At 38.3% G+C, this 19,806-nt stretch overlaps 1 protein-coding gene across 3 annotated transcripts in view; it reads left to right on the forward strand.

The window, feature by feature from the left end:
* CNOT2 (CCR4-NOT transcription complex subunit 2) overlaps positions 1–19,806 on the forward strand; it is a 122,321-nt gene that overhangs the window by 92,261 nt on the left and 10,254 nt on the right. For all 3 annotated transcript variants that reach the window (XM_054026360.1, XM_054026369.1, XM_054026350.1), the window contains 7 exons: positions 2,896–2,975; positions 4,502–4,627; positions 6,509–6,633; positions 9,518–9,638; positions 9,746–9,902; positions 18,341–18,402; positions 18,502–18,551. In XM_054026360.1, coding sequence (XP_053882335.1) covers positions 2,896–2,975; positions 4,502–4,627; positions 6,509–6,633; positions 9,518–9,638; positions 9,746–9,902; positions 18,341–18,402; positions 18,502–18,551 — 721 coding nt within the window. The remainder of the gene's footprint in view (positions 1–2,895; positions 2,976–4,501; positions 4,628–6,508; positions 6,634–9,517; positions 9,639–9,745; positions 9,903–18,340; positions 18,403–18,501; positions 18,552–19,806) is intronic.

Here is a 19,806-nt window from a genome sequence, read left to right on the forward strand (position 1 = left end):
TATGTTTGGTTTATATTGATTTTGAAGTTCTGTTTATATAGACAGTTTAAAAGAATCATAACTGTAGTTTGGTTATAACTGCTTTTCCACACCTTATGGTAGTATGTCCACCCAATGTTAGTGTTCCCAATCCCCACCTTTTCTTCATTTAAATCTCTCTGTACTGTTTGCAAACTAACTCATGTCAGTCATATGCCTTCTCCAACCCAACATTATGTAAAAAAAGAATGAGAGGGAGAGAAATTTTAAAATAATGTTTTTAATCTCTTAGTTTGTGCAATTCCTATCCACTTCAAGAAAAGATGATCTTGCTGATCTCCTCAGCCAGCCACAGTAGGGATTTGGCAGCAGTAGTTCAAATCCCTGCCTTGTGGCATGAGAGGGGTCTTTTGGTCCTCTCACTCTATAGCAGAGGTGGGCAAATTATGGCCCGCGGGACCATCTGGCCCGGCCCCTTTGCTCCCAGCCAGGAAAGATAGCCCCCGGCTCCTCCCCTGCAGCCTCAGCACGGCGCACCACCAGTGCTCTGGCCCATTGCTCCTCCTGAGCAGCATGGTAAGGGGGCGGGGAGCGGGGGGGTTGGATAAGGGACAGGGAGTCATGGGGGGCAGTCAGGGGACAGGGAGCAGGGGGCGGTTGGATGGGGTGGAGGTTCTCGGGGTGGGGTGGTCAGGGGACTGGGAACGGGGGGGTTGGATAGGCGTGGGAGTCCCGGGGGGGCCTGTCAGGGGGCGGGGGTGTGGATAGGGGTCAGGGCAGTCAATAGACAGGGAGCGGTTGGATGGGGGCGGAGGTTCTGGGGGGGTTGGCAGTCAGGGGATGGGAAACAGGGAGCAGTTGGATGGGGAGGAGGTTGGGGGGCAGTCAGGGGACGGAGAATGGGGGGGTTGATACGTGTGGGAGTCCTGGGGGGGCCTGTGGGGGTGTGGATAGGGGTCAGGGCAGTCAGGGGACAGGGAGCGCGGGGGGGGGGGGGTTGGGTGAGGGGGGGTCCCGGGGGAGCAGTTAGGGGCAGGGGGTCCTGGGAGGGGGCAGTCAGGGGACAAGGAGCAGTGGGGGTTGGATGGGTCAGAGGTTCTGAGGGGGGCAATCAGGGGGCGGGAAGTGGGATGGGGCGGATTGGGGGTGGGGGGCCAGGCTGTTTGGGGAGGCACAGCCTTCCCTACCCAGCCCTCTATACAGTTGTGCAACGCCGATGTGGCCCTCGGGCCAAAAACTTTGCCCACCCCTGCTCTATAGGCTACCTCGGCATGTTTGCTAATGAATATCAGCAAGTAAAGGGGCAAATAAATTAGTGTTTATATAAAAAAAAAAAAAAAAAAAAGCCTCATTAACATTATTTGAGATGCCCCTTTTCTTAGTTTTCAGCAGTAATTCAGAGATGATGAAATCTCAGTATGCAGTAGCTTTTGAATTATTGCCTTCATCTTTTATGTACATACATCATATGCTTTCTTCTTGCGTCCCTCTCCCATTTAGGAAGAGATGATCACTAGTAACCAGGTTGCTATTTTTTATTGAAGCTATTTCCAGTGTGGGGTTATTCACTTGACTTTAAAAGCAAATATATACATACAAGTCTATAAATACACGTTAAATTACACTACAAATGCCACTGTTAATACTGAATTTGCAGACATCAGTACTATTGTGGATAAACTTAAAAACTTAATGAAGATTTGATGAATTTTCTTGACGGTCACATAATTGATAATCACTTCCATAAAATATTCTCTAAACATATCCCCCAATTTGAACAAAGTGTTGGCTATTTCAAAATGTATAGAATATTTAACTTTCTCCTCATCAACTACCTCCGTTTTCCTAAAGAGGCAGCACTATGTATTGATAGAAAGTTGGATAACCCACAGGTAAAAAACAACTGTGGGGCAATTTTTTCTCCTGCTGTCTGACCTCTTGTATCTCTCTGAAATCCCTAGTCTGAGGACTCTCTTAATTGCTGGATTTTATTTGTTGAGATGCGTTGTGTGAAAAGTACTATATATCAGCAGGCTATATTGCATGCCCTTACTAACTACATCAAGATTGACTGTCTTGTCAGTGCTCTCACCTGATTTAGAATTCCAGAAGATGCCAGAAATCTGTTTCTTCAAGTGGCTGATAGATAGAAGTCAAAGGGTTTGATGTATTCCAAATACACCACCTTGCTGAAGCCAAGCTGAGCAGGGTCATTCTGCACTTATTGTTCCCCTACTCAATCTCTTGAACTATGTTGGGGGAACTGAAAGCAGTTTCTCTTGACCCACCTAGGGTGATTATGGCTGCTAGTAGGCAAAGTAAGTTGTCTAGTTCCCTGATTGATGTGTGCCCACATATGGGAAACTGTAAACGCAAAAGGTTAAGGGGGATAGCCTTTTTTACTTTTTCTTTTTTTAGACGTTGGCCTAATTGCTTTTCTTAATAAAGCATGAGAGAAACTAGGAGTTAATCTCGGCTTGATCTGTCCATGCTATCTTGTCAAAATATCATCTTGACTTTATTGTATCATATACCTTAGCAAAGTCAAGATGGTGTCTACTGTATTCTATTTATCTATAGATATATCAACTTTGTCATGATTCACTTATGAACTTATTTTAATGCCTATGGCTCTGTTATCCTTAAGTCTTAGCATTTTTCTTAATATTCTATTAGAAATTTATAATAAAATTGTCTTGATTAATTGCCCCATTGTTTATACAAAGTTGACAAGTGCAAAGTATAAAACGGTGAAAACTGAATTTGGAAGATGAACGCAGGTTTCTTAGCTTGTAATAACTCAAGTGAGGTGTTAATGATGTCTCTTCGTTTTCCTTTCTTGTCCTGTCTTCTCTCACTCAATTGAAGTTAGAAAGTGTTTATTTTTGTATCTGAAGTTTTTGTTTTTGTGCACAGTATGTCTGGATTTGGAATGAACAGGAATCAGGCATTTGGAATGAATAACTCCTTATCAAGTAACATTTTTAATGGAACAGGTGAGTTTTTTCTTTAAATAGGTAGAGTATGAAGTATAATAGGAGGTATATATGTTAGCTGGTTAAAACCCCAAATTGTTAAAGATATTTGTATCTCTAATTGTGAATTTTTGTAATTATGCTTAATGACTTTGTACAGAATTGTTCCCAGTACTTAAGAATATGCGCATAAATTGGAACACTGACATTAATATATGACAAATGTGTAATTCAGTTTAAGATCGTATGTAAAATACAAAATACATGTAGGTAGTAGCAAATGGCATAAAAATAACACTTCTGAAATTATACTAGAAATTAATATTTATATTACTTTTAAAGACAAAGTAGAAAAACTTAAATTACACTGAAAATAGTTTGTTTTGCATGGATTTTTTTTTAATATACAAACATACATTTGTAACAGCCAGTTTCAATGTCAAAAATAATTTAAAGATCCAGGGACAACAAAGGGATGAGCCTGTTAAATGTTTGTTAATCTGTAGGCGGGGTTTAGTATGAAAATATTATGGTGAACAACTTCTTTAAAAACTATTTTTAGAAATCTTCCCTTATTTCCAACTCCTCTTACACAGATATAAAAAATGATCCTTTTCAATCAGTAGTCCAGGTTGTGACAGTTTCTAGGAATTCCAGACTGTTCATTTGTATTAAGAAAACTATATATAGTATCATCCACAAAAATGCTTTACTTTAGGTATGTATGGCTATACTAAGCTTTCTGTATATAACTACAAGGTTATAATTTCATCTTTAAAATACTGATGATGTCATAAAGTAAAAGGGTAATGCCCACGTGGTTTGTGTAGTCACTAGAACCCTGTGATGGCATTATAAACCTGTAATTCAAAATTTGTATATACTCTGATACCAGTTGCAAATTGGAATTCATGCCTTACCCTGGGTTTTACTACGTGTCTTCTGAAATTGCTTCATTATTCTGCCTTGTCCTGCGTTAGCAGCGATTAAAGGGCTCCTACAGCGCTGCCACTGATACTACTACTTCCCCTCTCCAAGCCCTTCTCTTGCTAGCTCCCTATTGTCAGTGAATCCTTTCTTTTCCACTATGGAACCACTGATAACTTCAGTCCTGTAATTTACAGGTACAGTGTCACATTCATGATTCTTGGCATATATTATTGAGTTGCTATTTTAAAAATAAAAAATGCTCTATAGCCTAGCCTTGTCATCTAGGCTTTTCTTTTCTTTTTTTAAATTTATACAGAATACTGATAGAAACTTGAAGAGAAAATTAAGTGTTCTCCTACCTTTTAGTGGTGGGATTTTATTTCTTCAGCATATCATCTGTTGCTAGCACTGTAAACCATGGAAATCACATCTTGGTGACAGGAGGTGGTGTGTGTTGAACATTTTAACGAAATCAGTTTGTTTGAATGTACATGTTCGTGAAGAGAAAATATTTTTGATCCTTTTATTGTTTGATGAAGAAAAATGTGATTTCATGTATTGCAGTCCCTGTGTAAAAAATTCAAGGTGGTTAAAAAACAGAGTGCTTTTCATTTTAGATGGAAGTGAAAATGTGACAGGACTGGACCTTTCAGATTTTCCAGCACTAGCAGACAGAAATAGAAGAGAAGGAAGTGGCAACCCAACTCCATTAATAAACCCATTAGCTGGAAGGGCTCCCTATGGTAAGAATGTACTTCTGAAAACTTTGTTGAATAAAATAAATGTTTACTTGCCTGATTTGCGTATGGCTGTTTGTAATACATTGTTATGAGACAGTGGGTAACATTTTCAAAAGTGTCTAGATCCCATTGACCATCAGTAAGACTTAGGCTCCTAAGTCGTCATTTTCAAAAGTGACTGAGACACTTACAATCTGGTCATCTTGATGCTTTTGAAAACATTACCCAACATCTCTGCAGTTGGAAGTTGACTTCAAACATGTTGCAAGTCATTATAACTCAGTTGTTTAAATTCACCTTTGATTGAAAACTGGCCATTTTTTTTTTTTTTTTCAGTCTGGATAGGCATATTTTTAAATAGCTTCATTGTTTTGTTTCCTATCAAATTGATTGCCTGTCTTTTAAATGCCTGTTAATCAAATTGTCGTAGCGTACCTTGTATATACATTTTATTTCTAAAATAAACTAACATTAAAAAGTCAGCATTTGCTAAGAGCTGTGACATCATATCAGAGATGCTACAGTTTCCTCCTATACTGTGCTACCTATTGACTTTTTAATAGTTATCACAGTACTTGATGCTTATTGATTTTTTTTGTTTAAAGTACTAAATAGACATATCTTATGCAATAGAACTACTTGTAGAATAGTTAAAAATTATCTTTGCTCATGTGACTTGTAGTATAAGTCATCAGGGTAGCTTAGCCTCAAAGTACAACTTTTTCTTGTTCCTTAATATATGTTTGTCCTGCATATCACTTCTGCATATCACTTGGGCAGTTGCTGTTATATAAATTATCATTGGGTACTACAGGAAAGAGGGTATTAAGTTTTTTAACTCATTCTCCAAATTTCTGACAGAAAAAGCTCTGTTACCTTTAGAATATCAATCAAAATTTTGCTAAAAGATCGTATTTGCGTCTATAAATACCAGAATCCATTTATTCAGAAGAAAGAAGAAACAGGATTCAGTAAACCAATTTCCTAAATTGAAAAAAAGGGAGCTTTGATCTCTTCTTGACCTCAGAACACTGGAAAATGTCTGTCAACTATCGATACACTTTAGCTCATCTACACCTATCCAGAACCTCTGAAAAATGAGCTGTAGGTTTCCTTCTATCTGCACTTATCCTGCATCAGAGGTCTGAGGAGTAATTTGCAGCCAGTTACTATATTATTTCTGTATGTCTGAGCAAGAGGTTGTTGACCCCGGGAGTCCTTTTTTTTTTTTTTTTAATTGGTACAATAAATAATGCTTCTCTTCAGTCCCTGGATCTGATCTTCCAGTATGAATGACCTACTTTTCTGAAATTAGGGTCAGAGCATTGAAGCCAGCTGATATCTGTAGACTTGCATTTTTCCTACTGTTTAAGTCACTGGCAAGTATAATATAGTGATGTTCTATTGCAAATTACCTGCATGTCTACTTAAAATATATAAGCCTAACCAAATTTCAGAAAACATTTTCAGAATTTAAAGGAAAACCGATTTCAATAAAAAAAAAATCTGTATCCTTTTTATCAAATTGCTTTAATATCATTTTAAAACTCCTCTCAAGGTTCTTCTGCTTATTCAGATGTTGTGTAAGATGTTCAGTGTTAATAGTAAAACTATTGGGCATAATTAATTCTTAGTGTAACTTCAATAAAAACAGTTCAGTTGTGCTAGTTATTAATTTGGTACCAAAGTTTTCTACATCTAATTTAAATAAGAGAACTGAGTCATTGACGTATGGTTCCAGTAAACCAACACACTTTCATTTTTTTTCATATTTCCTGTTCTTTTAAAGTCTGTTGCACTGTACCAATCGCTCATAAAAGCAGCAGCAGAAAAATGTTTTCATAATAGTTATTAATATTGTACTTGCTCTCATTTGGATCATAGTCGGAATGGTAACAAAACCAGCAAGTGAGCAATCCCAGGACTTCTCAATACACAATGAAGATTTTCCAGCATTACCAGGCTCCAGTTACAAAGATCCAACATCAAGTAATGATGACAGTAAATCTGTAAGTGAATGTTAAAACTTTATTTTTTCCCTCCAGTGATTACGTTTTGTTTTTCAACAACCTAGTTTAAAATTGGCAGTAAAGCAATTTGAGTACACTTGTACTTCAAGGTGACAAATTTTAAGAGGTCTTCTATAAACTACTCAGTAATTGAAATATCACTATATGTACTATGCAGATTGGCTTTCCTGGGGAATCAGTTGTCTTCTGACCATGAAAATGACCTTGATAACAGATTATTTTTGTGGGGCGGGGATCAAATTACTTTCTCAGTTTCAAAAAAGACCTGTGTACTTTTATGTACACTTTTGGAGATAGAAAACCCGAGTTTAATTGTTTCTTTCAGGTACACCTCACAAAGTTTGCTTCTAGAATCAAGATATAATTGTTCTAAAATTCCCGTGCTGAGTTTTAACATAGGGAGATACTTCCAGTTCAGATCCCTCTTCTTAGCTAGATTCACATGTTACTTTCTCCAATAATAATAATAATAATAATACTTTCCACAGTACAGCACCTTCCACTGAGGTTCTCAAAATTCTTTATAAACTTAATGAGTTAAGTCTCGCAATGTCCATGAGAGCTAGGTAAATATTATTCCCCATTTTTATATAGATAGGGAAATAATGGGATAAAGTGATCTTAACCAAATATCACACAGGAAATCTGTGTCATTAAGATTTCTAACTCCTAATACCTTGTCTTAACTACAATACTATTCTGCATCCTTTTAGTTATTACATATTTACATGTATAACTTTATTGACTCTGAAAGTTTGGTAATATTGGTATCTATCAGCAATGTAAATATTAATAGTGTAATTGCATGGTTTGGGGTTGTTTGTCCTAAGATATCCATATTCCAGTGTAGTTTGATTATAGCAAGGTTTAGCAAATATTGGTGGGTTTTTGTGATTCTAGTTGGTCATTCATATTGTTACATATACAGTATTTACTGGATATTTAAATAAGAATAAACTTGTAAAAAGATTTTTTTCCTCTTCAGTTAATGTGGCAAGCCATGAGTGGCAGAGGTATTAAAGTAGGAACTGTTTAATTCAATTCAAGTTCTTTGATCATAGATTTCATTAATAAACTATGGGTAGTATGTAGTGTTCCATGGAAATCATAAAAATTAAATTCAGGGGATTTACAAGTAAAACGGAGAGTGTAATTATCTCCCCAGTTAAAACCACAGTCCTGGTGCACGTGAGATCATGGAGCTGATTTGATAATACAAATAAGACTAGCAAAGTGGCTAATGTAAAAAAATCCTAGATTCTGTACTTTAATAGGCATTTCAGGGTGGTTGATCTCAACTATGTACAACCGGTTTTGGGTTAATGCTTAACTTTTTGAACTTGGATGATTCATAGAATTTCCCACCCATTAATCTCTGCAAAGAAACTGCCAAAAGGGGAAATATCCTAGATCTGTACTAGCACCATATACCCTTTGGAATTTTTCAGTGAAGTATCATGAATCATTGTAACCCTGGGAGATTCAACCATTATTGCCAAAATTAGCATTTATCCACATTACACACTTGGATTTTTGAAGTAGTATAAAGCCTTTGCAGCATCCAAGAAGCTGTTGAAAGATATGGGAGTGAAGCTACTTTGTTGCATGCAGTCCTGCTATCTGTGGAGGTCAAATTCTTCATTTTTCATTCCCTGGAGGAAGCTGTTAAGGTTTGCCACTACTCAAAAATAGGAGGTAGAAGCAGACTCCGAGAGGGATTGGATAAAAATTGAACTGATACTATGTGATTCTATAAAAAGTTGTCTTGTCAAAAAGTCACAGTACTATGCAGGCAGTATGTCCTGATGTTCTGCCATTTGAAACAGCAGTACGTCAGTGCACACTAGAAAACGTTTAGTGTGCAGCAGCAAGATCCATATGGGCAGTTAGGAGGCAGCATGCTGAAGCACTGTTGATTTACACCTGAACTTGCTGCACACCAAACGGCCTTTTAGACGTGTCTAATTTCTTTTATTGCCCCTTCCTGTGATGTCTTCTCTAGACATTGGGCTCTTCAGAGTAGTATCCTGGCAGTGTGGCGCCATGCATTCTATGGTGTTGTAGAAATAGTAAATAGAAATGATGACAGAAAAACAATTTGCAGTAGAGAGCAAACATTTTATACAATTTTTTTGTCAAATATAGTGTTATACCTCTTTCCTAACTGGTGAGTGCCAACTGTAGTTTGCTTGCTTCTGTAATTGGTCCCGTTATTATATCCAGTGTCAGCCACTGCAGCTCAGAGGGGCTCTCTATGTGGAGACGAGACTGTTGGCTGGCATGTGAAGCGAAGCGCCCACGAGCACCTCCTGTGTCATGCACTCATTTAGAAATGCTGCAGTTTACTCTTCCCATTGAATATTCTGCTCCAAGTGTGTACAAAATATTTAAATATCCTGACCTTTTACATTTGAGATTATAGATTTGGGAGTAGTTCTTATTTTAGGGATTGTAAAAATGACAAAGGCATTAATCATACCTACAGATTGGTAACAGAACACGAGGACTTCAACTGACAAACAGAGCTGTGGTTTACATGTTGCTCATAAGTAAGCTCTGAAAAGTGTGGAAAACTATGGCTTTGTTTTTAATTCCTTTATGTTCAAATACCAGGGGTGTGTGTTTTTGTTGTTGTTGTTGTTGTTTTCCCAAAACTTAAAACTGAATTACCTTGTAGTGTGGCAGGGCACTTAATTTCTTTTGGGATATGAATAACTGAACAGACTTCAGCATCACAGTACCACTGTCGATGGCTTTTGAAGAGCGCTTGATTCAGAAGGGCTGCTTAACCAAGTTTTCCATGTTTCCATGTTGGTTTGTTTTCTCTCATGTTAACTTGCACAAATTACTTGTTTCTTAATAGAATTTGAGTACATCAGGCAAAACATCTTCTAGTGCAGACGGACCCAAATTCCCTGGAGATAAAAGTTCAACAACGCAAAACAACAACCAGCAGAAAAAAGGGATCCAGGTGCTACCTGATGGTATGCTTGAGTCTTTTTTTGATAAATCACTTGAAAATACTTTCAGATGATCTTGTTGATTCCTCCACTTTTTGAAAGGAGAAAATTAATTGGTTGTTCTTGCCCAGGTCGGGTTACTAACATTCCGCAAGGGATGGTGACGGACCAGTTTGGAATGATTGGCTTGTTAACATTCATCAGGGCAGCAGAGACGGACCCGGGAATGGTACATCTTGCATTAGGAAGTGACTTAACAACACTAGGTCTCAATCTCAACTCTCCTGAGTAAGTTCTGTTTTCACTACTGTCATCAGTTTTGTTTTTATTATGCTGCTGTTCATAATATTGGGTTCATTTAGTTCACATGAATATAAAAAAACTGCAGATACTTTGACAAATTAAATTTGAAAATGCAATGACAGTAAAGTAAAGCTTTCATTAATAAGAGAACTGTGCTTCAAGGCATATTGAGATCTTGTTTTGCAATCTTTCAGTAAGCTAGGAGGCTCTCTTTACTCCCTTAACGTGTTAAGGATTTTTTCAGGAACGCTTTAGTGTGTTGTTAATAAATTTCATGCATAAATTATTTTTTAAATAAAAATTTTCCTTGAGGATATTTACATTTAACAATCAAGCAGCATTCTTATTGTAAATTAAACTTGCACTGATGTAATAACAAGCTGTACACCTTCATAGTTGCATTGTATAGTTGTATTATTATCTTCAAGAGCAGTATACCTTTTGAAGTTAATTTCTAGTCCGTTAGCTATTTTATATTCTCCATGTGCATAATTGTGAGCCCTCCACCATGATATCACAGGGCAGTAAGGGATTTTAAGGAATCTCTTATACCTCTGTGTGGACTACCCATATCACCAGAGCCTGTGTTGGGAGGCAAGAGGGGAACAGCTGCTGGCATGCTGCTACTTCTCCTTCCATACATGTGGGAAGTAAGCGGAGTATTGGTTCTGTCCCCCCAACACATCTGCCCACATACTTGAGCTGCTGTAGAGTGGGAAGTCATATGGATCAAGGGAAAAGCAGGAAACAAGAGTCACATCTCTTTCTTACCTTGTTTCTGGGTCAGTTCAGCGGCATACTATCTCTTACTCCAGCTGGATTGAAGAATTACAATCCTGCCTCATGTCTTGTGAGCTACATGGGCAAACTTGGGACATGGAGCTCTAAAGATTTTGTTTACTCTGCATCACCTAATAAACAGAGTACTAAAAACATAATTCATCTAAAAGATATTTGATGCATGACCCACCTACAGAAGAACCTTGCTGAACTTCATAGTTTATTCTCTCTCTCTCTCAAAAAAAAAAAAAAAAAATAGATGGTCTCTTTTTTTTTTTTCCACCAAAGATTTGTGTACTATGTTTATTGAAATTTTATGAATGCACACAATAAACCAACCAGCAAAACCAGATTGGAATGGTACATATAGATGAAAGGAATTCTTTGCACTTCACATTTCTCAGATTATATACACATGAAATAGGTATGTATGTGAGTTCAAGAAGGATTGGAGAGAGAGAGAGAGTAAAAAAAGATGAAACAAGAAAGAGTAAGAAGAAAAAAAGTGGCATTCTGGAATCTGCACTCCTTATACAGTAATTAGCACTAATTTATATATATCCCTCATGTAAACTGATTATTTTCAGGAATTACTCCATTTCTCAACATTTTTTCAGAACATTGTTCCATTAGAGAGACAAGGTGGGCGAGGTAATATATTTTATTGGACCAACTTCTGTTGGGAGAGAGACAAGCTTTCAAGCTTTCAAGCTTACACAGAGTTCCATTGGTATTCTCAGAACTACACTTGTGCACCTTAACCACTCTTCTAATACGAATGGCTTTAGATTCTGCAGAATGAAAAGACTTAGTGCTGCTCTTACAGATGACTTCTTGTTTGAGTGTGATGGATTTTTTCTACTTCACTGAGAACATGAGTTTTAAATAGCTATACTAAGAAATAACTCTTCTCACTACTAGCTCCATAATCTGTAGCATTGATTTAATTTTGATTGTCTGAGTAGGTGCATCTCCAGGATGTGCGCAATATCAGAGTTGTTTGATATTTCCAATACAGATTGTCTTCAGAAAGGCTATGTTTGAACAATCAGCTTAGAGCAAAGTACATCTGAATTCAGTATTTTAAAGTAGATTTAAGTGTAATTTAGCACATGTAATTGATTATTTGAGTTTTTGGTACAATTTTGTCCCACTCTTTGCTAGTAAAACTAGCATTTAAAATCCTTTCATCTAAATCTTAGGTAATTTATTTTTAGCTTTGGTTATAGCTATATATATAAAAAATAGTAATGGTTTAGAATGACATTTTTCATGGTGTATGAAATTAAAGGTATTTTATTGTGGTGGTTTATTGGTATGCTATGCATCTCCTCTATTTGATAAAAGTCCAATTTGTTGTCATGATTGTTGGTAATTAGTTAACTGGATTTTTTAAGTTTTTAATAGGGAATCTTTTCATACAGAGTATTTACTATCTTCCTTGGATGCATATTATTCAAGTGACAACATTGGATCCATGTATATGTCTATATATTTGTGTTGTAATCCCTGCTTTTAGTCTGGTTTTGGAGCTTTTACAGTTGATGATACAGATAGAAGATTTGCTATTTTATTTTACTGCCTTCAAAGTTAGTGATACGTTTTTGCCTAGTGTGACAGTCAGTCATCACTGCGCTTTAAATCAGCGGTTCTCAACAGGGGCTCTGCGAACCCTTTCAGGGAGGCCTGGGGCCCCGCGGCTAAAACCCAGAGCCTGAGCCCCAGCAGCTCCCATGGGGCTGAAGCCAGGACCCACGCGGTTGAAGCCCTGATGTCTGGCGTCCCCCGCGTGGCTGAATCCTGGAGCCCGGAGCACCCTGGTCCTCCCCGCAGGGCAGAAGCCCTGAGCCCATGGGCAGAGTTGGGAGGCATGGGGGTGTTGCCTCCCTCCCCCCCAAAACTACACTGTAAGAGCAGGGCAATCCTGGGGCAGCTCCACCCCCCACACACACCTCCTCCTCCCCCCGCCAGGTCAGAGGCGGGAAGCCAGAGCCAGGCAGTGTGGGACAGCTGCTGCTTTGACTGGTGCCATGAAGCAGGCAGCGATGGTGTTCCCTTGTCTCCAGCTGGTGCAGGGTGTTGAAGCTGCCTCTCCGCTCCCAGCCCCCTTTGCTCATGCAGCTGGTAAAAGCTGACTGGGCAGGGGGACCCGGCTCGGTGGCTGGCAGAGCCCTCGGGGAACTGGGACCGCAGGGGAGGCTATTCCTCTCCTTGCACCCTGAGCCTACCCCTCTGCCTGGACACAACCCTTAGCTACCTCCCTCGCTGCACCCTGAGCCTACCTCACCTTGAGCTACCCCCTGCCTGCACACAGCCCTTAGCTACCCCATTGGCTGCACCCTGAGCTGGTTTCAAACTCTTTGAGCTGAGCTCCCCCCTCCCATCTTTGAGCTATAGAGAGAATAGAAGTTGATACAGTACTGATAGGAATTGAAGAGAAACAGTCAAACAAAAGAGTCCAGTTACATCACATGAAGGCATTCAGCTAAATATTGACAAATTTTATAAGTGCTTTTATACAAATGCTAGAAGTCTAAATACTAAAATGGATGAACTTGAGTGCCTTGCATTAAATGAGGGTATTGGTATAATAGACGTCACAGAAATTTGCTGGACGATGATAATCAATAGAACGTGATAATACCAGGGTATAAAATATATAGGAATGGCAAAGTGGGTTGTGCTGGTGGGGAAGTGACATCATATGTGAAAGAAAGAATAGAATCAAATATAGTAAATATCCGAGAATCTCTGTGGATAGACATTCTGTGCTTCATTAATGAGAGTATACCAATAGCAATATACTACTGACATCCAGACCAGGATGGTGACAGTGACTATGAAATGCGCAGGGAGATTAGAGAGGCCACAAAAATTGAAAACTCAATAATAATGGGGATTTAACTAACCATATATTGACTAGATACGTGTCAAGGACAGGATGCAGAGACAAAATTTCTAGATACCATAAATGACTGCTGCTTGGAGCAGCTAGTTCTGGAATCCCCAAGGGGAGAGGCAATTCTTGATTTAATCCTAAGCAGAGCACAGAATCTGGTTCAAGAGGTAAATATAGCGGAACCACTCAGTAATAGCAACCATAGTGTAATTAAATTTAACTTCCTGGGGGGAAGGGGAAATGTCAAAGAAGCCCACCACAGAAGCATTTAACTTCAAAAAGGGGAACTACTCAGAAATGAGGAGACTAGTTAAATGGAAATTAAAAGGAATAGTCACAAAAGAGAAATGCCTGCAAGCTGCATGGAAGCTTTTTAAAAACACTGTAATAGACACTCAGATTAAATGACAGAGTCCTGACAGAGTGGGTGAATATTCACCCACGAAAGCTTATGCTCCAATACGTCTGTTAATTTATAAGGTGCCACAGGACTCTTTGCTTTTTACTGATCCAGACTAACACGGCTACCCCTCTGATACTCAAATTAAATGTATATCCCAAATACAAAACAAAAAACAGAGGACCACAAATGTGCCACCATGGCTAAACCAAGTAAAAGAGGCAGTTAAAGGCAAAAAAGCATCCTTTAAAAATTGGAAGTCAGATCCTACTAAGGAAAATAGAAAGGAACATAAACTCTGGCAAGTCAAATGTAAAAGTATAATTAGGCAGGCCAAAAAATAATTTGAAGAGCAACTAGCAAAAGACACTAAAACTAACTGTTCTAAACTGTATCAGAAGCAGGAAGCTTGCCAAACAATCAGTGGTACTAAAGAAGCACCACAGAAAGACAAGGCCGTTGTGAGGAAGCTAAATGAATTCTTTGCATTGGCCTTCTTTGCGGAGGATGTGAGGGAGATTCCCACACCTTCATCATTCTTTTTGGGTGAAACATCTGAGAAACAGCCCTAGATTGAGGTGTCAGTAGAGGCAGTTTTGGAACAAATTGATAAATTTAACCGTAATAAATTGCCAGTACCAGATGGTATTCACCCAAGAGATCTGAAGGAGCTCAGATATGAAATTGCAGAACTACTAATTGTGGTATGTAACCTATTGCTTAACTCAGCCTCTGTATCAGATGACTGGAGGATAACTAATGTAAAGCTGATTTTTGAAAAAGGCTCCAGTTCAATACTTGGCAAACTGGTTGAAAATATTGTAAAAACCAGAATGATCAGATACATAGGTGAACATGATTTGATGGGAAAGAGTCAGTACAGCTCTTGTAAAGGGAAATCATGCCTTACCAATCTAGTATGTCAGCACGCATGTGGACAAGGTTGATCCAATTGATATAGTGTACTTGGTTCTTCAGAAAGCTCTTCAACATATTCATTAACAATCTGGAAAAAGAGGTAAACAAAGTGAGGTGGCAAAGTTTGCAGATGATACAAAATTACTAAAGATAGTTAAGTCCAAATCTGACTGCAGGGAGTTACAAAGAGATCTTACAAAACTGGGTGACTAGACAGCAAAATGGCAGATGAAATTCAATGTTGATAAATGCAAGTAATGCACATTAGAAAACATCATCCCAACTATATATACAAAATGATGGCGTCTATTTTAGCTGTTACCACTCAAAGAAGAGTGGAGTTGTTGTAGACACTTGTCTGAAAACTTCTGCTCAACGTGCAGTGGCAATCAAAAAAGGTAATGTTAGGAACCATTAGGAAAGTGATAGATAATAAGACAGAAAATATCATACCACTATATAAATCCATGGTACGCCCACACTGTTCTGGGAGCCCTATCTCAAAAAAAGATATAAACCTCTATCCCGATATAACGCGACCCGATATAACACGAATTTGGATATAACGCGGTAAAGCAGTGGTCCGGAGGGGCGGGGCTGCACACTCCGGTGGATCAAAGCAAGTTTGATATAACGCGGTTTCACCTATAATGTGGTAAGATTTTTTTTGGCTCCCGAGGACAGCATTATATTGATGTAGAGGTGTATTAGGATTGGAAAAAGTACAGAAAAGGGCAACCAACAATTATTAGGGGAATGAAAGTTTCTATATGAGGGGAGATTAAAAAGGCTGGGGAGTGTTCATCTTAGAAAAGAGATTAGGGGTGGGAAGGAATATAAAGTCATAATTGGTGTGGAGAAAGTGAATAGGAAAATGTTATGTGAAGGGATAAATAACAAGAACCAGGGGTCGCCCAATGAAATTAGCAGGTTTAAAATAAACATAAGGGACTACTTCTCCACACAGTGCACAGTCAGCCTGTGGAACTCATTGCCATGGAATGTTGTGAAGGCCAAAAGCATAACTGGGTTTAAAAAAAATAGAGAAGTTTACGGAGGACAGGTCCATCAATGGCTATCAACCGAGATGGTCAGGGACACAACCACGTGCCCTGGGTGTCCATAATCTCTGACTGCCAGAAGCTGGGACTGGACAACAGGGAATGGATCACTCAATAATTGCCCTATTCTGTTCATTCCCTCTGAAGCATCCCGCATTGGCCACTGTCGGAAGACAGATTACTGGGCTAGATGGACCATTGGTGTGACCCAGTATGTCCGTTCTTATGTTCTTTTGTAGTGTGAAAGTCTCCTGAAATAGTAATCAAATAATTTGTATACTGCCCAGAAGTACAGTAGAACCCCAGAGTTACGAACACGTTCGGAATAGAGGTTGTTCATAACTCTGAACAAAACATTATGGTTGTTCTTTCAAAAGTTTACAACTGAACATTGACTTAATATAGCTTTGAAACTTTACTATGCAGAAAATAAATGCTGCTTTTAACCATCGTAATTTAAATTAAACAAGCACAGAAACGGTTTTCTTACCTTGTCAATTTGTTTTTCCTTTTCCTTTATTATTTTAGTAGTTTAATATAGTACTGTGCAGCATTTGCCCCCCCAATCCCCCACTCCCCCTTTTTTTTTTTGGTCTCTGCTGCCTGATTGCATACGTCTGGTTCAAAATGAGGTGCGTGGTTGACCGGTCAGTTTGTAACTCTGAGATAAGAGTGTTATCTGCTTAATACAGTGCTTTATGCTTTTCTGTGCCCGTATTAATTCTTTTTATTCCTGGCTCTTGCTTATTCCAAAAGCTAGAAATTCAAAATCTAGAGCAATTGCAATGTTCCATGAGCCAAAGATACTGCTTTAGACAGTTATCCGTTACTCATGTTTTTAGCACACTATACCAAATTTTTAAGGCGACAGTAAAATCTTTTTAAAGTCTTCCAAAACTTAGCAGACGTCACAACAAAAGTGATCCGCCTTCCTTATGGAATATAGTATACAGGGGATCATCTCTTTCAAAACTTTACCTATGATAGGCAGATAACATTAGGAAGAAGGGTCTTTACCCATTGATATTTTTTTTGCAAAGATATTCACATTACGCTGATTAAAGAAATAGCGTTCTGTGATCTTTAAGGCAGTGTTTAGATGGGTGAGTGAGCCTTTATGTTCCAATTCTTGGGAAGTACTACGCAGTTGGAAAGATTTCTCCCAGCAGAAGAAAGGTCTTGGTCGTTTTCCACAGATGCTGCCCCCTGTGATGCCTGCAGTCAGGATATATGAGGATATAAGCTGTTGTCAACCTTGGATTAAAGGTGGTTTATGGTGTAGGCTTGGCACCCCTTGGTCTGGAATCATTTTTCTTTAGAACTTGGTTGGGAATTGGTCTTTTCCTGGTAACTTCCCAGGCTTGAAAGATTTTATAGCACTCTTATGCCTTCCTGCTAGAAGGTGCAAAGATTTAATAAGTTAGTAGACTGAAGTCTCATTTGCAAAATATGTCATCATACTATATTATCACAAACAATTAAAACAAAAGTGCAGCTGCCAAAAAAGTACATCTTGTGATTCACTGTCCTTTTTTGTTCCTCTACCTGCTAATTACCAAACTTCAGTACTTCTCAGTGGATCACTACGTCATTGGTTCAAATTAGCAAAGTTCTGCAGTGTTTAATTAGTAATCTAAAAGCTCCATTTTTTTCTTCTTGAAGTATTATCAAGAATTAAATCAGTGGTTCTCAACCTTTTGTACTGGTGACCCCTTTCACACAGCAAGCCTGTGAGTGCGACCCTCCTTATAAATTAAAAACACTTTTTTTTTTTTTTATATTGAACACTATTATAAATGCTGAAGGCAAAACGGGATTTGGGAGTGGAGTCTGTCAGCTTGCGACCCCCATGTAATAACCTCACAACCCCCTAAAGGGTCACGATCCCCAGTTTGAGAACCCCTGAATTAAATGAAATCAGAACATTTATATTTTTCATGTTCCACTAAAGTGGTGAAATCGATTCTTTGTCAGCATAGAGGAGAATTTAAAGGAAGGGTACAATCATTATCAGTGGGAGAAACTAGGCCTGCTAGCTATAAGCCTTTTTCTTCTTTTAATTATGGGCTCAGATTTATTAGCCCATCAGGCTCTTGAGAGGTGTTACACAATACCTCCATTCTGCCAAGTATGTTTGGGCTTCTGAAAGGAGTTGGAGCCAAATACACTTAGGTTATTGTGAATTGTGCCCTTTAGAATTCAGTGGTGGGGAGGGTTGCCATTGAAGTCAGTGGTGTCAGAATTTCACCCTAAAAGTTAATGAAGTAACTAAATATAATGGTTTTGGAGGAGGGGAGAGATGGGGGCTTGGATGTCTTCTTCAAATTCATTGCTTTTTAATTTGAGTATGTTTTTTCTTGTTCAGAAATCTCTACCCCAAATTTGCATCACCTTGGGCATCTTCGCCTTGTCGACCTCAAGACATAGGTAGGGAAAATAAGTTGTGTTTAATGCTGTGTTGATATTTATAAATGAGAATCAATTGCATGGTTTAACAATTAGGTCAATTCTGATTCCTTTATCTAGACTTCCATGTTCCATCTGAATACTTAACGAACATTCACATTAGGGATAAGGTGAGTGTGCTTTCTTGTCCCCTATAATAAAATATGTAGATAAGAGGCTGCTTGGTTTATAGAATTATTTTCAAGATAACCTGATGTAATTTTTCGCAGATGGATATCTCTCATCAAATCCATGGGTTTTAGAAAAGTGTTAGTCTTAAATTCTGTAAGAACAGAGGTGCATGGCATGTTCTAGGAATGTTACATACCCTTTCCAACATTACAAGACCAAAAGAACCCTGCTTCTGTTCCCAGTTTTGTTTTCCTTTAATTTCTTGGATGCTAAAAATGGTTTGCATTAGCTTTTGGGGAGTGTGAGAATGGGTTTGGGAAAGAGCCAACAGAAATCATTAGAGCCATAGTCACATGTAATGAAAGCAGTAGTCAGTCTAGACCAATATCCTATCTCTGAGAGTGTCAGATCCTTCAGACCAAAGCATCAAACCCTTATAATTCACATTCTATATCAACACTATACAGTACAGAGAGATTTCTTGATTCCATCTGATCAGCTTATAGCCTGAAGCTTAAAAATTGATAGCTCTTACTCCTTTCTTCCCTAGATAATAGAAATAGGAATTTTAAGCTTGATATATTTAAAAAGAAATCCTAAATATTGTGTGTTGATGAGATCATTCTATAATGTTTTAAAAATTAAGATGTAAGGGATTGCTGTACTAATGTAGCTATACAATGAAATTTGTAAACAAACTAATAAATTTAAAAGTAAAGCAAGTAGATCAGAAAATACACAAAGAAAAAAGATCCCTCCCCCCTTTCAGGTTTGTTACTTACATTAACTGTCCTGCTGTTTATATAATAGGAAAATTGGAAAGCTTAATTTAAACTGGAGAAAAATTGAGCTTTTGATTAGTATATTACATTGCTATATATTTAGTACAGGGGTGGGCAACCTTTCAGAAGTGGTGTGCCGAGTCTACATTTATTCACTCTGATTTAAGGTTTCGCGTGCCAGTAATACATTTTAACATTTTTAGAAGGTCTCTTTCTATAAGTCTATAATATATAACTAAACTATTTTGTATGTAAAGTAAATGAGGTTTTAAAAATGTTTAAGAAGCTTCATTTAAAAGTAAATTAAAATGCAGAGCCCCCCGGACTGGTGGCCAGGACCCGGGCAGTATGAGTGCCACTGAAAATCAGCTTGCATGCTGCCTTTGGCATGCGTGCCATAGGTTGCCTACCCCTGATCTAGTATAACTTTTGCAACATACTTAATATAAGGGAAACAGTTTGACTATATTTT

This window comes from Malaclemys terrapin, chromosome 1 (genome assembly GCF_027887155.1).
Source record: "Malaclemys terrapin pileata isolate rMalTer1 chromosome 1, rMalTer1.hap1, whole genome shotgun sequence".
NCBI classification, from domain to species: Eukaryota; Metazoa; Chordata; order Testudines; family Emydidae; genus Malaclemys; species Malaclemys terrapin.